This window comes from Bos javanicus, chromosome 18 (genome assembly GCF_032452875.1).
Source record: "Bos javanicus breed banteng chromosome 18, ARS-OSU_banteng_1.0, whole genome shotgun sequence".
NCBI lineage: Eukaryota > Metazoa > Chordata > Mammalia > Artiodactyla > Bovidae > Bos > Bos javanicus.
In genome coordinates this window covers 8599984-8621065 of record NC_083885.1, presented here as the reverse complement: position 1 = coordinate 8621065, position 21082 = coordinate 8599984, and the positions used below count along the sequence as shown (strand labels likewise).

The following is a 21082-nucleotide window of genomic DNA, read 5'->3' as shown; positions in this document are numbered from 1 at the left end:
ACATATGAGCCTCCAGGCCCTGGGTGACCGGTTCAGCGTCCCACAGAGCGCCGGGGGCTGAGACATTCAGAGTCCACCAGACTGACGGCCCGGGCCCCACCCCTGGCCTCACCCCTCGTTCCCGCCACGCACACTCACATGGGTGCATGCAGGCTGCCTGCGTCCTAGCTCCCAGATGTGGGATCCTAACTCCCTGCACTTTGCTGCTGGCCCGTGACCCTGACCTCTGAGGGCAGCCCAGTGACAGGGCCAGTGTGGGGAAAGCATGCGACTGTCCCAGGAATGTCATTACCCTGCACGGTGAGTTATCCAGGAGTTTAACCACTTAACTCCAACATCTCCCTACAAATTCAGGGAGTAATTCAGTGCAAAGAAGAGCACGGAGAAAAGCAGGCAGCATGGGTGCCTCTCTCTCTGCTTCAATCTCTGGGCAGCTCAGCACTTTACATGTAATTGGGTCCAAGAGACTTCATCTATCCCCTCATTTCACCTGCCCTCGGTCATAGTCCCAGGTGGGTAAGACTTCTCTTGGTCACTCCCATGCACCCCAGCATCCTGATCACCATTCATCATGAACCACTGCTGCTACCTGCTCTGCCTGGACCTTCCTGCGGCCAGCCTCATCCAAGTGTCTCTGTTCATCAATCTCCCTAAAACCAATGACATCTGAACACCGGATGGTTGGGGACACTAAGAAGTTAGTGCTGGTTGCGAAAGGTGTTAACAGGAGTATTATTGTCCTGTTTTGTTTTAAAAAAAAAAAAAAAAAAACTCCATTTCACAAGAGAGACATACTGGAGTATTTACAAATGGAATGATACAGAGTCTGGGGTTTCCACTAGAATTTGCCAGCAAAGAAATAAAGGAGGAGGGAAGGGAAGGGAGACACATGGGTGTGGGGATGGAAGAGGGATGAAATCAAGGTGGCAAAACGTTCATAATCCTGTAATCTGAGTGATGGGTCCACGGGAGTTTATGATTCCAGCCTGTCTACTTTTGTGTATGTTTGAGATGCTGTACAATACAAAGTATTTTTTAAAGCAAATGAGCTGAATATCCTTATGAATCTAAGGCTGCCCTTAAGAAGTCTATTAAAAAAAAAAAAAAAAAGGGACGTCCCTGGCAGTCCAGTGGTTAGGACTTTACCTTCTGACACACAGGGTGAGGGTCCAATCCCTAGTCAGGGAGTTAAGATCCCACGTGCCTCAGGGCCAAAAAATACAAAATTCAAACCAGCTGCAGTATTGTAAAAATTCAATAAAGGCTTTTAAAATCTTTAAAAACAACTGAAGAGAATAAAAGTACGTGAAACTCCAGTGATTAGAAATGACATTTTTGAATAGGCAACGTGACTATGTATGTACACACACACCCACACATACAAAGATCAACACCATCTTCTCCGAACCCCATAATTCTGAGAGGCAGGGCTCTCATCCCATTCAAAGAGGAGGAAAGCGGGGCACGGACAGGTCGAACCACCTGCCCAAGGCCACACAGCCCGTGACAGGACAGCAGGCTTCTCTCACTCTAGCTCGGCGTCTCCGCTGAGGCACTCCTGACACACAGGGCTGGGGAACTCCTTGCTTCAGGAATGGGGCGGACATGGGGTGTGGTCGCCTCACAACAGCCCTGGGCTCCCCACACTAGATGCCAGGAGCCCTGACTTGAGTGTGCAGCGCCTGCCCAGATGGCCCCATAAGAAACCACTGCCCGACATGAAGTCCTACTCAGCCCCCAGCTCGGGGCCCACATGCAAACACCCTAACAGACGTCCACGGGTCACCTGTTTGAGGACAGCGTGCTGCCTCATCCCTCAGAGGACCCGCAGGCTCGTCCACCTGAGTCCCATCCTCCCGGAGCCAGGGATGGCTTCCTGTGGAAGGACCCCCCGAGACAAGCCGGAGTTGGGGAGCAGAAGCCAGCAGGTGAGGGCCCCGCCTGCCCCGCAGTGTCCCCATCAACCCCTCCTCCATCTGCACCCGGGGAAGGGGCTGCTGCGAGGCCAGCCTCATTCCAGAGCCTCAGCCCCCAGGCGCCGCTGGGCAGGGAGACAATTCCTGTTTCCTGATGGCAGGTGCCGACAAGGTGACAAACTGCGGGCACAGCACCCCCCGCCCACCCAGCGCCCCCGCCCTGCTATCCCCTCACCTGCTGTTCATGCAAGAGAAACCGCTGGAAGTCGTGCAGGTGGACAGCAGAGGCGTCCGGCCGGTCGGTGTTGCTGCCCTCGGGGAAAGAGATGGTGTTTAGAGGGGGCAGTCAGCAGTCAGGAGGTGGTCCCCGCCAGCAGACACCCGGGCGCCCGGGCACCCAGCTGAGCCCCCCACCACCACCCCACGGGGTCAGGTGTGGGCTGGCCGACGGGAAGACAAAGTCACCCAGATGACACCCCTGACCCAGGAGGATGCAAAGAGGGGCCCTGACACCAGAACCCAGGAGAATCAGGTGCTGGAATCCACACCCAGCTGCCCCTAGCTGGTCCCACAGGGGCAGGGAGGACGGGCAGGACAGCAGAGGCCAGGGTGGGGCTGGCCGTGGAGTGCATTTAGCGGGTGGCAACACTGGAGAAGTGACCCCAGAGCCTGCTCTGAGGCAGGAGAGGGGCCTGGATGAAGCCCCGACTCTGGGCGGGCAGGGAGAACCTGCTGGAATATGCAAGACCGGGGCCAGGGAGTGAGTGGAGGGCCTCTGCTGGGAGAATCTTCCGCCTGAGACAGGGAATCCTTTAGCCTGAGAAAAGGGAGATTCCTCCTTGGCCAGCAGCCTGCTGGCCTCCTGGAAAGGGTGCTCAACTGGACCAAGAACCTCGCTGGTCCAAGCAACCGTGAGGGCTACAAGAGGCACGTCCCGTAAAACAGGGCTCTCCAGGGAAACGCATACTTTTCCCTGAGCATCTGCAGTGTGGGCGGGAGGGTGTTTTTCTTAAATACAGGAGATAAAACATGCTTTAAGTTTTCTCCCTTTACTAAACACTCAGGGTCCAAAAGTCTGCTGTCTCTGAGTGTATTTCCAACCTTCTTTCTTAACAGCCTCATGGTCCAACACTAATCTTTTCAGTAAAACACTGCAAACAAATCAGATCCATTTAGATGGATGAATACTTTGGAGTTTTCAGGGTTTCTGGTTTAGAGGAACAATTGCCAGGGCATCTTCATCAATGAGGGCTGGTTCCGAAAAGCAGGCCCAGGTCAGCAGGCCACAAATCACATTCTAGGTGCTGTTAACACCACAGGAAACCTTTCTCCAGGGAGACAGGCTTGGGAGACACAGCTCACTACAGACCTCCTACCTGGGGAATCAGGAAGTTCAGTAAAGGGCCTCACAAGTCCTGCAGCACTTACGTTTCAGCCATCATACCATCACCACTATTTATGAGCCTTGCCACGCACCACATAAAACACTTTATGTGCTTCGACTCATTTTAATTCGGTTCAACCTGCTTAACCAGGACGTCCTGAAGCAAGCAGGCTTCTCTACAGGACCTTCTGGGCCATCCTCCCAACACTCCACAAGCCCTGCTGCTGTGCACATTTATTCGTGGCATTGGATTGATTGGAGTCCATGACTCAATGGACATGAGTTTGAACAAGCTCTGGGAGCTGGTGATGGACAGGGAAGCCTGGCGTGCTGCAGTCCACAGGGTCGCAAAGAGTCAGACTCAACTGAGCAACTGAACTGAACTGAGTGTCAGGATAGTCAGTTCCCCAACAAGGGGACCCCGTCTCTGTGGAGACCAGTGCCTGCCAGAGAGGTGACCTCCTGGAGGTCAGGTGGCCGGGCTGGGAGGACCCACAAGGGCGCCATGCCTGGCACAGCCGCCCAGAACTACAACCCAGCAAAGGTGCCTCACCCCAAGAGGAACACGGAGGAATCCTTTTTGAATTCGTCAAGGATCTGAAACAGAAAATAGAACACACACACAAAACAAGAAAATTAGACACGTCAAGACAATGAAAATAAACAGAGTTTTTGTTAAAAAATTACCATGGTCATTTACGTGCTTTGTAAATATTCAAATATTTACATCTTGACACAAAAGGTGGAAGTCTTCCTCACCTCTTTCACAGCCTGATTCCTGAGAAGCAATCACTCATAATAATTTGGCAGTTCTCCACCTTGAGTTCATTTTACGGATATTCCATTAGTTATATCTTATCAAATTATATCTTATCATCTTATGTTACATCTATGTCTTCCAACTTTTTTGCTGTTGTTTCACGCTTTAGCTATTATTTAGCAACTTCAAATCACCCTGCCTCACTACTTTGAAAACCCACAATGCATTCCATGTCTGTCCTTCAACTTTCTGCTCATCGATCCAGCATTACACAGAATGTTCCCACGTATCTGTCTTCACCCACTTGTGCCAGCATTTCCGCGGGGTGGATTCCTGGGTGGGAAAGCACCGGGACACAGGGTGTGCACATCACTGTTCACAGATTCACCAGAGTCCTCTCTAAACAGGTGTCCCAACTGGCATGCCCAGCAGAAAATACACACCCCTTTCTGCATCCTCACAGCTACATTTCCAATCCTTAATATTTCAATTGGCTCATTGCTCATCCTTGAATTCAAAAGAAAGAAAAATATCGGGAGCTCTAGTCCAAGGCTTCATGGCCTGCTTGTACTGCAGCTGTTGATGAGGGGCAGCGAGCCCCTCCACCAAGGAGGAGCGGGGACACCCCCGCCCCCAGCCGCCACTGCACCAACTCCCTGGCCAGCCATCTTACACACACATGGGCATGGATGCACAAACACCCACATGCCACATACATGCATGCACACCCACACTGCGTCCATTTCCAGTTAGGCAGCATGACTGGAACAGTCTCTAACGACACTGTGATTGGATCAGCACTGGAGTAATTCAGGACACAGATGCAGCTCCCGGCAGGTTATAAATGCTAACAATTTAAAACGACTCCTGCCCTCGATGCCCTCGTCGTCTTGCCAAACAGCCTGTGCTCCAGGATGACATGTGGAAAATCAGTGTTCTAGAAAAGGTAGCCACTGGCCCCTGGGAAGCCTCAGGAGGTCTGCAGAAGTCTGTGAGTGTACTTTTTTTTTTTTTTCCTTTTCCTGGAAAGATGGTCCGTAGCTTTAATCAGCATCTCAAAGAGGTAGGTCACCAAAAAAGGTTAGGAGTCACTCTTTCAGAAAGACTTAGAAGGACTTCCTTTCACGTACATGTCATTTACCGCAGTGGTCCCCAACCTTTTTGGCACCAGGGAGCGGTTTTGTGAAAGACGATTCTTCCGAGGACTGGGGAGGGGAGCCGGTTCCGGGATGATTCAAGCACATCACACTCATTGTGCACTCTACTTCTATTACTACTGTACCAGCTCCACCTCAGATCATCAGGCATCAGACCCCGGAGGCTGGGGAATCCCTGATTTATAGCATGGCTATTTTTTTTTCTTTAAGGAGGAAGGATTTTAGGGAGGGCATGCTGTTTACCATCTGGACTCATTCGGCCCTTACATCGCTGGGTCAACTGGGGCGTAAGGCCAGATCCTCTCAAACCCAAACCCCGAGACTGGATTCCCCACATCTGGAGGAAGGCCACCTGTGACTCCCCTCCGAGTGTTTCCACTCCACGTGGTCCTTACTTAAAGCCAGCCCCTTCCTCGCCACGCAGTGAAGTGGAGAAAAAGCTCCACTCCATTCCAGCCACACGGGGAGCCAGGATGAAGGACGGGGGCCTCTACTTCAGAGGTGACTCCAGAGCCAGGAAAGACCGGGAGACACACCCCAGCTTCCCGGTCCCTCTGCCTGCTTTCTGTCTCGTCACCCCACTTTCTGAACCCCAGAAGCCTGTGCGCAGAGGCAGAACATTTTTATAGGAACCAGCCCCTTGGGATACAGAGAAAGGACCAGACTGAAAGCAAAGGGGTTTGTTACACTATTATCTCTGCCTATCTATGTTTGAAATTTCCCTTAACACAAAAGTTTAAAAACCTAAAAAGTATCAATGGGAGGGGCTTCCCAGCGGCCCAAATGGCAAAGAATCTGGCTTCAATAACCCAAATTCCATCTCTAGGTTGAATCGGGAAGATCCCCTGGAGGAGGGAATGGCAACCCACTCCAGTATTCTTGCCTGGAGAATTCCATGGACAGAGGAGCCTGGGGTCACAAAGAGTTGGACACGACTGAACAACTAACACACACACCCCCCCAACGGGGACCACTGACGGTCCAGTGGCCAGGACTCACTGCAGGGCCCACGTTCCATCCCTGGTCAGGGAGCTAGATCCTGCACGTCGCAACTAAGACCCAGCAGAGCTACATAAACAGTAAGATTTTTTTTTCCTCTCTTTTTTTAATTTTATTTTATTTTTAAACTTTACAATATTGTATTAGTTTTGCCAAACATCAAAATGAATCTGCCACATGTATACCCGTGCTCCCCATCCTGAACCCTCCTCCCTCCTCCCTCCCCATACCCTCCCTCTGGGTCGTCCCAGTGCACCAGCCCCAAGCATCCAGTATCGTGCATCGAACCTGGACTGGCAACTCGTTTCATACATGATATTATACATGTTTCAATGCCATTATCCCAAATCTCCCCACCCTCTCCCTCTCTCACAGAGTCCATAAGACTGATCTATACATCAGTGTCTCTTTTGCTGTCTTGTACACAGGGTTATTGTTACCATCTTTCTAAATTCCATATATATGTGTTACTATACTGTATTGGTGTTTTTCTTTCTGGCTTACTTCACTCTGTATAATAGGTTCCAGTTTCATCCACCTCATTAGAACTGATTCAAATGTATTCTTTTTAATGGCTGAGTAATACTCCATTGTGTATATGTACCACAGCTTTCTTATCCATTCATCTGCTGATGGTCAACCACTTGTAAAACAATGAAACTAGAACACTTTCTAACACCATACACAAAAATAAACTCAAAATGGATTAAAGATCTCAACGTAAGACCAGAAACTATAAAATTCCTAGAGGAGAACATAGGCAAAACACTCTCTGACATACATCACAGCAGGATCCTCTATGACCCACCTCCCAGAATATTGGAAATAAAAGCAAAAATAAACAAATGGGACCTAATTAAACTTAAAAGCTTCTGCACAACAAAGGAAACTATTAGCAAGGTGAAAAGACAGCCTTCAGAATGGGAGAAAATAATAGCAAATGAAGCAACTGACAAACAACTCATCTCAAAAATATACAAGCAACTCCTACAGCTCAACTCCAGAAAAATAAATGACCCAATCAAAAAATGGGCCAAAGAACTAAATAGACATTTCTCCAAAGAAGACATACAGATGGCTAACAAACGCATGAAAAGATGCTCAACATCACTCATTATCAGAGAAATGCAAATCAAAACCACTATGAGGTACCATTTCACACCAGTCAGAATGGCTGTGATCCAAAAGTCTACAAGCCATAAATGCCGGAGAGGGTGTGGAGAAAAGGGAACCCTCTTACACTGTTGGTGGGAATGCAAACTAGTACAGCCAATATGGAGAACAGTGTGGAGATTCCTTAAAAAACTGGAAATAGAACTGCCTTGTGATCCAGCAATCCCACTGCTGGGCATACACACTGAGGAAACCAGAAGGGAAAGAGACACGTGTACCCCAATGTTCATCGCAGCACTGTTTATAATAGCCAGGACATGGAAGCAACAGTAAGTATTTTTAAAATAATAAAAAATAAAAAGAAGTATCAGTGGGTGGGCAGTGAAGCTGAGCAAAGGAGAACTGAAGCTCTAGCTCTGCAGTAGCCACCTGACCTCCAGCAAGTGACCTCGCTGAGTGTCAGCATCTTCGGTCCATAAAATGAGGATTATAAGAGTTTCTATCCTTCAGGGTCTTGAGGAGAATTAAATCCATGTAAGACATATAGCACAGTGCCCGACATAGAGTTTACACTTAGCAAATGTTAGTTGTGATCTTTATTCGTAACACCATTATTACAACCTAGTCTGAGATATATCCCTCTCCCAAGGGAGGACATACATGAAATTTTAAGTTCTTATTCTCCTGCTGCTGCCAAACTTTTGGAAGCTTCGAGGCTTGAGTGCAGCAATGTAAGGAGGTAGTTAGACAGGAGGAGGAACTGGCAACTTCAAGTTGGAAACCTATAGCTACTGATAAGCAAGACTCCACTCCCTGGACTTAAGTCTGGGAATCACCAACCATCATGAACCGCTCTGTCACCCCAAGGACCCCAAGAAAACCAGCTGAACCCCTAAGAGCACCAAGGTAACACTTTTCTCTGCCCTGAGCTTCCAGCGAGGCACTCAGGAAGTAAATGATATGCTGACAGCTGGAAAGTGAAACTGAAATTCTTTGCAACCCCTTCTACTATCCAGTCCATGGGATTCTCCAGGCCAGAATACTGGAGTGGGCAGCCTTTCCCTTCCCCGGGGGATCATCCCAACCCAGGGATGGAACCCAGGTCTCCCACATTGCAGGTGGATTCTTTACCAGCCGAGCCGCAAGGGAAGCCTGCTGACAGTTGGGGGAGAGGCATTTACATACACAAGAGCAGCGAGGCTTCTCAAGTGGACCAGTAACTATCTATAGAGCCTGGGGCTTTGTTAATCAAATTCCAAGTCACTGAATTAAAACATGCAGTGGCCAGACAGGACAGTTATAGCTGCCAATGAAAGAGAGAAGAGGCTGTTGACCCCAAAAGTCTTAGGGACCAGGGAGGTGACCCTGGCCCCTAAATTAGTAAAGAGAGCTGCTGCATGGGGGTGGGAGGCAGGGCTAGGACAAACCAGAAAGCATTCTTCCTTCCACTCACAGGTTGCCAAATATAGCCAGAATGTGATATTTTTTTCCCAAGAGAAGCAAAAAATCTGGATATTAATGAGAAATCTTCCAAGTTTTAAATACAGGCAATTCATTTAAAAAAACATTTAGTTTATGGCCATACCACCGTGAACACGCCTGATTGCATCTGATCTCAGAAGCTAAGCAGAGTCGGACCTGGTTAGTACTGGGATGGAAAAAACATTTAAACCACTAGGCTAAGTACCAACCGAATGCCAGGTGAACGTGGTATTCTGGCCACCAGGGGTAACCTCTGATAGGTACAGACATTTCCCAAAAAATACTGGCCATCTAGGACTCATGGACTATGCAGAAATTTGACTTAAATTTCTCTCTCCCTTCTCCCTCTCAAACATACAAACATTCGCTTTAAAAAGAACCACAATGAAAAGTTCTCTTACATGGAATTTGATCACGGTGGAGACTATCAGTGGGTGGCCTGTACTGGCAGGTACGACAGCTTTTATGCAAAAACGTATTCCTAAGCGTTGCCTGCCTTCCATCTGATGAGACAGCAGCTTGAAATGTCACGGCAAATGATAAGTACTGTTTTTTTGCAACTGCTTATCTTGAGTGAATCAACTTTTTCTCAGTCCTGGTCAACCGCCTAAGACAGCAATTGTCATTATTCTGGACTTCGTTTATATACTATTATCACAACATTTTCATTGCTCTCAAGAACTGATTATAAATGAAAGTTGCAGATTTAAATCTAAAAAGTGTTTTGATCAGCTTTTAGGCAGCAGAATTGTCTTAATTAAGGTTTCATATAAAAAAGAAGAGGGGGTTGGATAGTTTAAAAAGTTGTATAACTGATGACCTAATTTAATACTTTCATTTTATAGAGGAGGTTGAGTGACGGAGCAAGACGGCTTCCCCCCAAACCACCTGGGGGCTGGAATTTAACTCTTTCAACTCCCAAAGTCCACCATTTCTTTCTACTCTACTTGGCAAACCAAGCACTAACTACTACATGGGTAAAAAAGTGAACACACTGCAACTCAGTCTTTTACTCTATACAGTCATGTATTTTCCCCCAATCTGGGCAGACAAGAAATGCTTCTTCCATTTCTCTGCCTCAGATACGTCGAAGTCCCACAGCCAGTGGTCGCCTATCAAGAGGTGTGGCCCTGCAGCCAGTGTGTCGTTCCATCTTCCCCAGAGCCTGGTGGGGTGAGACTCATCACCCCCACTGCACGGATAGGAAGACTGAGGCCGGAGGGGTCAGTAGCTGGCCCGAGATCACACAGAGTCCTACCCATTCTCTGCTCCGGACCCACCTCGGCCGCCTGCAGAACCCTGTCCCAACAGCAGCGGCCACCCGCAGGCACAGCGCTCCGTGCACTGCACCAGCACCTCCCTTTTTATGCCTTATGCTTAATGGGACTTTTGTTTTTTCATTGCAAAAGTAGCGTGCTTCTTGGAACAAGCTGAAGAAAACTGAGGGATGCAAAGAAAAATTTAATTATCTTGCCGGTACATTTTCCCAAATCCCTCCAGGACATGCAAAAAATCAACATTAAGTGTGAGGTGTGTGTACTCTTCTCCTTGTTCATAAAAGCACATGCAAACGTATACAGGAGGATTACTGTTTGTTACCCAAAAGTCAGACCTGGCTCCTCATTTCTGCTGCTGGTTTTCCTCACAAAATACCATCAACAGCCCTCCAGAAGGACAGAAACCCAATGAACTCAGGCTTCTTAATCAGCTGCAGCGTCCCATCGTATGGCTGGACCATAACTGACCCGGCTGTTACTCTCCTGAGGGGCATTCGGATGGCTCCCAGGTATTTGGCCAGCATGAGTAATGCTGCAATGAGCGGCCTGGTGATACATCCCTAGGCCTCAGTGCTCTCATTTCTCTCAAACAGAGCCCCCAGATGCCACTGTCAGGTCAAAATGCAGGCACATCCTTATTTTAAAATAGCACATTATTGTAATCAAAAACATTCTCATTATGGGAACAACACTGTAAAAAGAACAACACACACACACATAATCCCTCTACCCAGAGGTAGTTAACTATTAATATTTTGGTAAATTTCCTTCTAGAACAAGTTGACACAGTAGAGTTAGCTGAACCTTTTTACTTTAATAGTCTCAGACTGAATTCCAATCAGACTGACAGGCACTCACATTCCCACCAAGAAGTTAGGAGATGGTCATTTCCCCACCCTGTCCCCTCAACTCTATCCTATTCAAGACCTTTGCCCATCTAACAGATGAAAACAGGGCGTCACTGTCATTCCCGTTGTATATTTCCTGGACTAGAAGGGAGACTGAACGCTTCTCATGGGTCTCTTAGGAACGGGACAGACTTCGAAACCCAGGGGAAACAGAAGCATCAGCTGATCGTTTGCTTAGGAATCGTCTTACCCGTAAAGATGGCCGACAGGCACAGGAAAAGATGCTCCACATCGCTAATCATCAGGGGAATGTCAATCAAAAGCACAGTGAGGTATCACCTCAGACTTGTCAGAATGGCCATCATCAAAGAGAACACGAATGACAAGTGCTGGCAAGGATGTGGGGAAAAGGAAACCCTCAGATGCTGTTGGTGGGAATATAAACCGACCCAGCCACTGTGGAAAACAGTATGGAGGTTTCTCAAAAAAACTAACCACAGAGTTACCACATGACCCAGCATATCCACTTCTGGGCATATATATCCAAAAGGAGCAACAGCACTAATTAAAAGAGATACATGAGCCCAGTGTTCACAGCAGCATTATTAATAACTGGCAAGATACAGAAGCAACCTAAATGTCCGTCAACTGATGGATGGATAAAGATGTGATACACACACACACACACGCACAATGGAATACTACTCAGCCATAAAAAGAATGAAATATTGCATTATTTCTTTGAAATACTGCCATATCCAACATGGATGAACTTAGTATCACGCTAAGTAAGATAAGTCAGAGAAAGACAAACACCGTATGATATCATTCACACGTGGAACCTAAATAACCATAAATGGAGTATAACCTTTAAAAAGTGCATACCTGTAATTTATATAACATTATACATCAACTATACTTCAATTTAAAAAAATAAGGTCAAACAAGACTATCAAAACCTTCAAAAAATGAATGGGGAAAAGGAGAATCATCTTACCGATTTTTGCTGTTCAAACATAAGTTTTTTATAGAAGAGATGGAACTGTTCAAAGCTGAGTTCATCTTTGTGTGCGCCTATTTCCTGTAAATATAAAAAAAAAAAAAGTGACCACACAATTTTTGGTGTCCACCACAAGAATGCCTCCTCCCTGTTCACAGAAATAGCCGGCTCTGCTACAACACTGGCTAAACGCAAACTTGCATTCCTCTTAACCCAACCTCTCTGCTTGGAGAACATACCCACCAGGGACCCCAGGTAAGATCCTTCAACTCCCCAAAAGGCAAGGGTCTCAGCCAGAATTCCAACAGGCATAATGCAGAACTCCTCCTTTTGGGGCAGGACACACTTTCAAATCTAGACATACTTATAGGGTATGTACACACAGGTCATTTTTAAAAGCACAGCTTCCCAGGTGGCTCAAATGGTAAAGAATCTGCCTGCAATGCAAGAGACCCAGGTTTGATCCCTAGGTAGGAAAGATCCCCTGGAGAAGGGAACAGCAACCCACTCCAGCATTCTTGCCTGGCGAATTCCACGGACAGAGGGGCCTGGCAGACTACAGTCCATGGGGTCGCAAAGAGTCAGACATGACCGAGTCACTTTCACTGTACTTTAAGAAAAAGTACCGAGCCTTTAGAGTTAATAGAGCTCAATTCCAGTCAAGGCTTGTCTCCTGAATTGCTTCATGGCTTCCCCAGTAGCTCAGTTGGTAAAGAATCCGCCTGCAATGCAGGACACCCCGGTTCAATTCCTGGGTCGGGAAGATCTGCTAGAGAAGGAATAGGCTACTTATTCTAGTATTCTTGGGCTTCCATTGTAGCTCAGCTAGTAAAGAATCCACCAGCAATGTGGGAGACCTGGGTTCGATCCTGGGTTGGGAAGATTACCCGGAGAAGGGAAAGGCTACCCACACCAGTATTCTGGCCTGGAGAATTCCATGGACTGTATAGTCCATGGGGTCACAAAGAGTTGGACACGACTGAGCGGCTTTCGCTTCACTTTGTCCCAATTCACTTAGCTCTCTCAGAACTTCAGTTTCTTCCTCTGTAAAATGGGAGAACCGCCACTACCCCACTAGGACTTCCCTGAAACCATACCAGGTAACATTCACGTAGAACCTGCTTGGTAAAGGCATGATAAGGGACAAAATCCCAATTACGGGGTGGCCAGTGGTAAATGCTTCTCCCATCTCTCCTCTCTCAATCCCCACCCTTCTCTGGTTTTGCCTTCTTGGACTAGTTGAAATGATGGGGGTGGGCCAAAAGATGGCCAGATATGCCATACAAGGGGTTAACTCTTCTGGGAATTCATGGGTACAAAATGAATGAGCTTTCCTAAGCTGAGGAATCCTGTGACATGGCCCCGAGAGCCTCCAACTGGGACTGCTGGGATGGACTCCTGTTGGGGTCCTTGACAAGAGTCCGGACCTCTGTGAAGGCCAGAAAGGATGCCCAGGGGTCATCTCCATCCTACACCCTTCAGAAGAGCCCCACCCGACCTACGCTATCTGCTCACTCATGGAACAACCTGCCCCAGATCTACCAACAGCCCTAGCTACACAGGAACAGAAATGAAATGATGGCGGAAGGAGGGATGGAAGGAAGGATGGGTGGGTGGAGGGTGGGCTGGAGGGGCGAAGGGCAGAGAAGAGCCAACTCCGACAGCTCCACTGTCAGGGCCTGCATACAAAATGCCACCTCCCTGGCAACCTACATAAGGAATCGTTCATAATATTTTCCAAATGAAACACATGTGTTCATATTATTAAAAGAAAAACAGGCTGTGGGTTGGTGAGGGAAAAGGAAAGTTAGACTGATGGAAAAATTCCGAGCCAAGCAGCTCGGTAAACATGGTCTTCCTGGATGACATCCTCTGTTGGGATGGAGAACGCGGGCCTAAGATCTTCACATGATCCCTCGGTCCGGACTAAGACGGATGAGTCTGGAGGCGGAGGGCTTTCCTGGGCACACCATGCAACAGTGCTTGAAGGCATGCGGTGGCTTCATGGGGAGGCAAGCATAACCCCAGGTTCACAAAATCGCCAGGCTGAGCCATGAAACTTACCAGGAACTTATCTTTGAGGAACTTGGCACTGCTCACTTTGAAGTTGACCAGAGGCAAGATGGTCTTCAACTCCCGGAGGCTGATGCTGCAAAAGAGAGGGACCCCAGCTCCGTCAGCCTCGAGGGGTTTCAACAGTGGAAGGTCTGGCTACTCCCACCATCTCCCACCTCTACGAGAAGACCTGCCACCAGATCTGAGCAACTGGGGACAGAGAGCCTGAGGTCAAGGTGGGGGTGACACCCCGTGTGCAAGGATGGTCCCCATCGTCAGGGGATTGGCCATGGATGTGGGTCATGCAGGAGATGCACAAAGTGGGCAGAAACATTGCAGATGACCTTGGTAGACAGGAAATGTCACTGGGGTTCAAACCAAGAGGAGGTCACTGAAGCCCAGAGATGAGGAAGGGAAAGAGGCAACCTTATCTGAACACCTACTATGTGCCAGGCTGCCCTGGGTACCTCTAAGGAATGATGTCACCTTGCCCCTCAGCACACTCAACCCTCAGGATTCAGAACAGGCAATGAGGGTGGGGGCCGGGACACTCAAGATCGGAGCTGCTCTAAAGACCTTAGAAGGCAGATATCGTTATCACCAATATCACAAGTCCATCCTAAAGGAAATCAACCCTGAATATTCACTGGAAGGACCGATGTTGAAGCTCCAATACTTTGGCCACCTGATGCAAAGAGATGACTCACTGGAAAAGACCTTCATGCTGGGAAAGATTGAAGGCAAGACAAGGAAGGGGACAACAGAGGATGAGATGGTTGGATGGCATCACTGACTCGATGGACATGAGTTTGAACAAACTCCGGAAGATAGTGAAGGACCGGGAAGCCTGGCGTGCTGCCGTCTGTGGGGTAGCAAAGAGTTGGACATGACTTAAGAGACTGAACAAGAACAACCATTATTATTCTGCATTCCAGGTGAAGAAACTGGGGATCAGAGAGGTTTGGTGCTGGCATGTGGGAGATAAGACTGCAGAGGAGCTGGCCTCTGGGTCTGCCTGTAAGTGCTGCATTTAACTGTCTCCCAGGGAATGGCAGGAACAGAGAGTGGGGAGGAGGTGGTCGAGGGCATGCGTTCCAGACTCTTGTGGCTGCAGAGCCGAGTGCCCAGCAGAGCAAGCAAGGGTGGTCCTGGGGAGCCTCTGGCTGTGGCCAAAGAAAACTGTGCAGCGTTCTCAGAGACGTCAGACCAGACAGGGGCTGTGCACGGCCAGGAAGGAAGTCTGCCCAGGCTGTGGGCAGACAGCGGCCCCGCTACCCCCACCCCGTCTACTCGCCCAGAAGGAAGCGGCACGTCCCAGCCAGCAGCCACCCCGGGAGACAGCCAAGCGGCCTCCTGGCCCCACCCCCAGCATCCTTGCCTCTCATCTAACGGCCTCCCTGACGCCAGAGACCATCATGTGCCCGGTGCCCCCTATGCCCCCTGCTCCCGGGGCTGGCACCCAGGGCTTCCCCCAAGAGATGGCGAGAGCCACACAAAGTCCCCAGTGGGCCAGGCGGGGCTAGCCGGGCAGAGAAGTGAGCAGACTAGCTGAGACCCCTTTCCCACCTTGCCCTGGGGTGTCCACGAAGAACCTGCTGGAGTGGGGTGAAGGGAGAGGAGTTGGAGGGGCTGCTGGTGCTGCAAAATGAGGCAGGGTGAGGGTTTAGCCAAGACGGTGACCCCGGGGGCTCATCCAGGACCAGGGAAGAGGACAGAGTCCCCTACAGAACCCAGAACTTCCAGGCAGAAACAGGGCCAAGAGATCCTCCCATAACAGGGAACGGAGAGACTGGGGAGCCGGGAGTCAGGGCAGCTGTTGGAGGGCCAGGGAAGCAAACACAGCCTCCAGGGGCGTGAGAATCTGAGCACTGGGACATCTGATCCCGCCTGCTCCAATGGGCCCCCTCAGAGCAGAACAGGTGAGCCTCCAGGGAAAGGTGGGGCCTGAAGAGCTCCTCGGGGCTCCCGTGCAGGGACCTCTCCCTCCCTCCCTGTCCTGGGCGTGTGGTCAAGCCCCACCTGACCCCCAGCCAGGACTGGCACTCGGATTCCCAGCCACTGGAGGGCAGGAAGCTAGCAGCTCCCAACTTCACCCCTCTCCCTGTCCAGGACTTGTCTTCAAAGAAAGGGAGGGCTTCAGCCACCGTCACGTCCTGCCCTCTGGCCTCCATCTGGGGCAGTTCTGCAGGGCCATCCTGGAGCTCCACTGGGGGCCAACTGAGGCTGTGGTTGTGATGGCATACAAGCCCAACAATTCCCTGGCCTTCACTTCCATGGGTGCGGGTCCCCTACACATTCCATAAGCTTCCTGCACACAAACCCACATCTCACGTTCTGTTTCCTGAAGGCTTAGCCTGTGAAGCGGGCTAGGAACTGGGGCGATTCCTTTGGGGAGAGATGGCAAAAAACGATTCCTTGCCCTAGAGGCAATAAACAATCAGGGCCCCTCCCACTGTCAGGCTGGCCTGATCCCAGATCCCACCACTGTACCCCGGGGGTTGATGGCCCCAGAAAACTTCCCTGCCACCCTGAGGCTGATTACCAACAGGCCCACCATCCCTGGCTTATTGTAACAATGGTGGCTCAACCAGTAAAGAACCTGCCTGCCACGCAGGAGACCCAGTCTGGATCCCTGTCAGGAAGATCCCTGGAGAAGAAAATGGCAACCCACTCCAGAATTCTTGCCTGGAGAATCCCATGGACAGAGGAGCCTGGCAGGCGACAGTCCATGGGACCGCAAGAGTGGGACACGACTGAGCGAATAAACCACCTCCACACCCACCATCGCAAGCCAGGCACTGGCCAAGCACTTTTCACGTACTAACCCACTGAATCCTCACACCAATCCTAAGAGGTAGGAACTAGGATCTCTTTCACAAATTAGGAGACTGAGGCACAGGGAAATTGAGCAATTTACCCAAACTCATCAACCAGTAAGTGTGAAGAGCTGAGATTCAAACCTTAGTGCTGCCCAACAGAATGTTCTCAGTGTTGCAAATGTTCTAGATCGGAGCTGTCCAAGGCAAGTAGGGTGACCAAGGAATTGGATTTTTTAAATTTTATTTAACTGTAATCAATTTAGATTTAAGTAGTGACATGTGGACAGTGCAGCTCTAGAAGCCTGCTCCTCTAAGTAGGGTCCCTGGACCGGTAGTATCAGCGTCAGCTGGGAATCTGCTGGAAATGAAAATCTGTGATCCCCACCCAGACAGAGAAAAGCAGAGTTTCTGTGGGGCAGGCACAGCCCCCTCCAGGCTGTCCGTAGTGCTGGAGCCAGGACTGCTGATCACAGGGAACCTATTTGCCTTCCTATTGAAGACAGAACCGGACTACACACCTGTGAGCCTGCCCCTTCCGCATCCCGAAGGCCCGGGTGAGCAAGAACAGGAAGTGCACTTATGCAAAGTCAGGGTTACAGGTCAAGGGGCAAGGGCAAGGTGGGAAAGAAACATCCACACCCTCAGGGCTGCGGGCCCCACCGCAGGACCCTCCAATGAGCCCCACCCTGAGGGATGCAATTCCAGCGGCCGTCCCAGAAGGTCCAGGGGCTCTCAAGGGGTATTTTGACAGGAGAAGTTTTCACCTAAAGCAATGACCTTAGAAACCTAATTCCCAGATAAGAGGCAACTAAAGTCCACGGATTCAAAAAGAGGGAGTTTCTAGAAATCTGGCCAGGATGAATGTTAAAACATTTCTGCCTTTGACCCAATCTCCCCAGGCCTGGAGATGTCATAAGGAAAGCTTCCAAAGGGGGAATGATCTAGTTGTCTGATGTTACACGAAGGAATGAAAAGGGAGGGCCTTTCGTTTCATCTGACCAACCAGCCAGACCCCTGACCTCAAGGAGCCCCTTCAACGTGAACAGCAGCAACGAGGACGAAATTCTCAGAAAGCAGACGGGACCGCGGAGCCTGGCACTCAGGCCAGAATCCCACAGTGACCCCAGAAGTGCTGCTCTTGAGGGGCACTTCCTACCGCCTCGTACATCCACTGTGAAACACAAGACACAAACCAAATGACAAACGAAAGCCAACTTTTCAAGCGAGATATGAAATCCCATTGGTTGAATTATAATGTAGGCATTGATACTGGTCTGAAAAGAGTTACAAGGAAATGTAAACATGTTTATGATTTAAGGGGAGGTGAAAAAACAGTTTGACCCCCCTTTCACATGGGCTGGACTTAGTGACTGATTCCCAGAAAACAGAGTGGGGGTGAGTGGGGGGCAGGAAGGGGGTGGAGGTCATTGCAAAGGAGAGGTCTGGAAGACACCACTTTGGCCAGATGGTCAAGATTTCCATCACCTTCGACAGACCACATGAGAGCAGACACCCCTTGACTGAGGTGAAGAGATAGACCTTCACCTCCAGGACGCTCACCTCCATGAGCGCTTCCCAAACACAACCTCAGGTTCCCCTGAACTCCAATCTACCCATGACGAAAATGCCAGATCGCCACAGATGGAAGGGCATGCTACAGACTGCCCGAGACCTACTCCTCCAGACTGTCAAGGTCGGGACTTCTCCAGTGGTCCTGGGGCTAAGACGCCACACTCGCAATGCAGGGGGCCTGGGCTGGATCCCGGTTGGGGAACTAGATCCCACATGCTGCAACTAAGAGATCACATGCTGCAACTAGAAGAAAAAAAAAGATTCTGCACACAGCAATGAAGACCATGTTAGGTGCAGATCGTGGAGCATCACTCAGCCTTAAAAAGGAAGGCAGTTCTGACACCCGCTATAGTTAACATACCTGATCCACGAAGACATCACACTAAGTAAAATAAGCCGGTCACAAACACAGCATCCTTCACTCAGAGGTGGTACCCGTAGGAGGCAGATTCACAGAGACAGAAGGAAGAACAGAGGTTGCCAAGCAGCTGCAGGGGGGGAATGGGGGAATGGTTTGATGGGTAGAGAGTTTCAGTTTTGCAAGATGAGAAGAGCTCTGAAGACAGACGTTTTTGGCAGCATGGCAACGTGAATGCACAGAAATGTACCCTGAAATCGTGAGTTTTATGTTACATAGTTCACCACAATGAATGAGTAATTTTCAGTCACAGGAAGTCACGGCAGGAAGAGATTTCTGCCTTTTACCAGCTTAGTGATCAATAAGCCACGGCTCACTGGCTGGGTTGCTCTGTTCAAATGACAACCTCTCGTGGCCTCAGCATCCTCATTAAATGGACCAGGGGATGCCTAGCTGCTCAGTCTGCCAGCATTCATTCCATAACCTCTCCCCAACTTACTAAGTCCAGAGGGCTCTCAGAAGAGCGGCTGCCGCAAAGCCGCTTCTCAGCAAACGCCAGCTGCTGCCATCTGGCCCCTCGAAAGGTTGAAAACACACGTTCAGGCCAAGGAAAACCTGGGAGCGGGCACTGCCGAGCCGGCCCTCCCCGCCCAGAGGACGCTTTGCCCCGCTGCTGTGCCTTTGTTTTCCTCCAGGAAACGCGATTAACGTGGGCGACAGGAAAGGAGGGGGAACTGGCAAGAGTCAAGAGCCCTTTCACGGGCACCTTGGTCAAAGCCCCTTTGGAAAAGCTCCCTCAGGGCCGCACAGAGCCACGTGAAAGGTGGGATTTTCCACGTGTCGACAGAGCAGCAGGACTCAGCCCACAGGGAGGGAGGGAGGGATGTCGGGGTGGGGCAAGGACAGGGAACAGGGAACAAGGCATCACGGCCAGAGACAGACTCGCTCCCTGCCAAAGGTTCTGAAAAGCACTTCTCAATGAACAACTTTTAAGAATCGTTCCGAGCAGAGAAAGCCGGGCTTCCGTTTCTTGACAACACAAGACGGAGAGCAGACTCTGGAACCAGACCGATGATGCCATAAACCCCACCTCGTGGAGACAGGGCCCTGGTGGGCTCCCTCCGTCCGCTCTGTGCCAACCTCAGCTCTGAATCACCGGGCAGCCAGAGAAGGGAAATGGTCATGGGAGGCTCCACCCTGAGGCTGAAGGAGCCCAGTGTGTACAAAGGCCCCCTCGTTTGATCTGCCTCTGAAACACCAGGCCCAAGCCCAGGGTGTGGGACCACAGAGGATGCTGGCAGGAGAGGAGGAGGAAGAGGAGGAGGAGGGAGGGAGGGAAAGGCAGATGGAAAGACACAGAGAGATGCTGGCTGACCTAACAGCAGCAGTTAACTCTCCACCTCTTCCTGGTTACACCATTTGCAAATCACTCCTCGGGGCATGTGCACAAGAGACCACTTGAAATTGACAAGTGATGGGTGACACTGGCCTGACACCAAAATGCCTTAAAGATGGAAAGCCTTTCGGGAACAAGCTGGGCAGGACTTCCTTGGTGGTCCAGGGGTTAACACCCTGCACTTTCCACGTTGGGGGTGTGGGTTCAATCACTGGTGGGGAATTAGCTCCCATGTGCTGTGCAATACAAGGGGAGCATTGCAAGGGTTCCTTGTTGCCTCGTGTATGAAGCTGACATCTCTTAATGGAGAATGGAAGGAAGGAAAGACATTTAAAAATGCTGAAAGAGGTCTGATGTGAGGCTAAAACGATACAGTGATTGTCAAGTGCTGAGGACGGTGCCTGCCATGCTAGGTGCTCCATAAATGGTGGGTTTTATCATTACGTTATTAACAGGAACTGGATCATAACCTAAAGAAAAAAATTGATGAGAGGATGTTCAACCTCTCCCTTAAATAAAGAAATGCAAATTTAAGCCAAAAACCCACTGCTGCTTCTCACCCATCAGGTTAATGAAGGTCGAAGTCTGGTGAGACACGGTGAAGAAGATGCTCTGAACTTCTACCACCTCTCTCAAACTGTCAGACCCAGTGACGCCTGGCTTCTAGAATTCCTCTTGTGGGAACTTATCCTGTTCGTATCTGTGTCGCACACATTTACAAAAAAGGAGGCCCAGGGACTTCTCTGGTGGTGCAGTAGCTAAGACTGCACAGTCCCAATGAAGGGGGCGCAGGTTCGATTCCTGATCAGGGAACTAGATCCCGCATGCTGCAGCTAAGAGCCTGCATGCCACAGCTAAAGACCCCGCCTGCGCCACGAAGATTGGAGATCCTGCAGACCTCACCTGAGACCCGGCCCCGCCAAAGAAACAAATAATAATAATAATT

The 21082-nt window shown here is 49.9% G+C and overlaps 1 protein-coding gene across 1 annotated transcript in view; it reads right to left on the bottom strand.

The window, feature by feature from the left end:
- PLCG2 (phospholipase C gamma 2) overlaps nt 1-21082 on the bottom strand; it is a 156573-nt gene that overhangs the window by 63735 nt on the left and 71756 nt on the right. The window contains exons 7-10 of the mRNA XM_061386667.1: nt 14001-14085; nt 11934-12017; nt 3854-3897; nt 2152-2224 (exon numbers count right to left, since the gene is read on the bottom strand). Coding sequence (XP_061242651.1) covers nt 2152-2224; nt 3854-3897; nt 11934-12017; nt 14001-14085 — 286 coding nt within the window. The remainder of the gene's footprint in view (nt 1-2151; nt 2225-3853; nt 3898-11933; nt 12018-14000; nt 14086-21082) is intronic.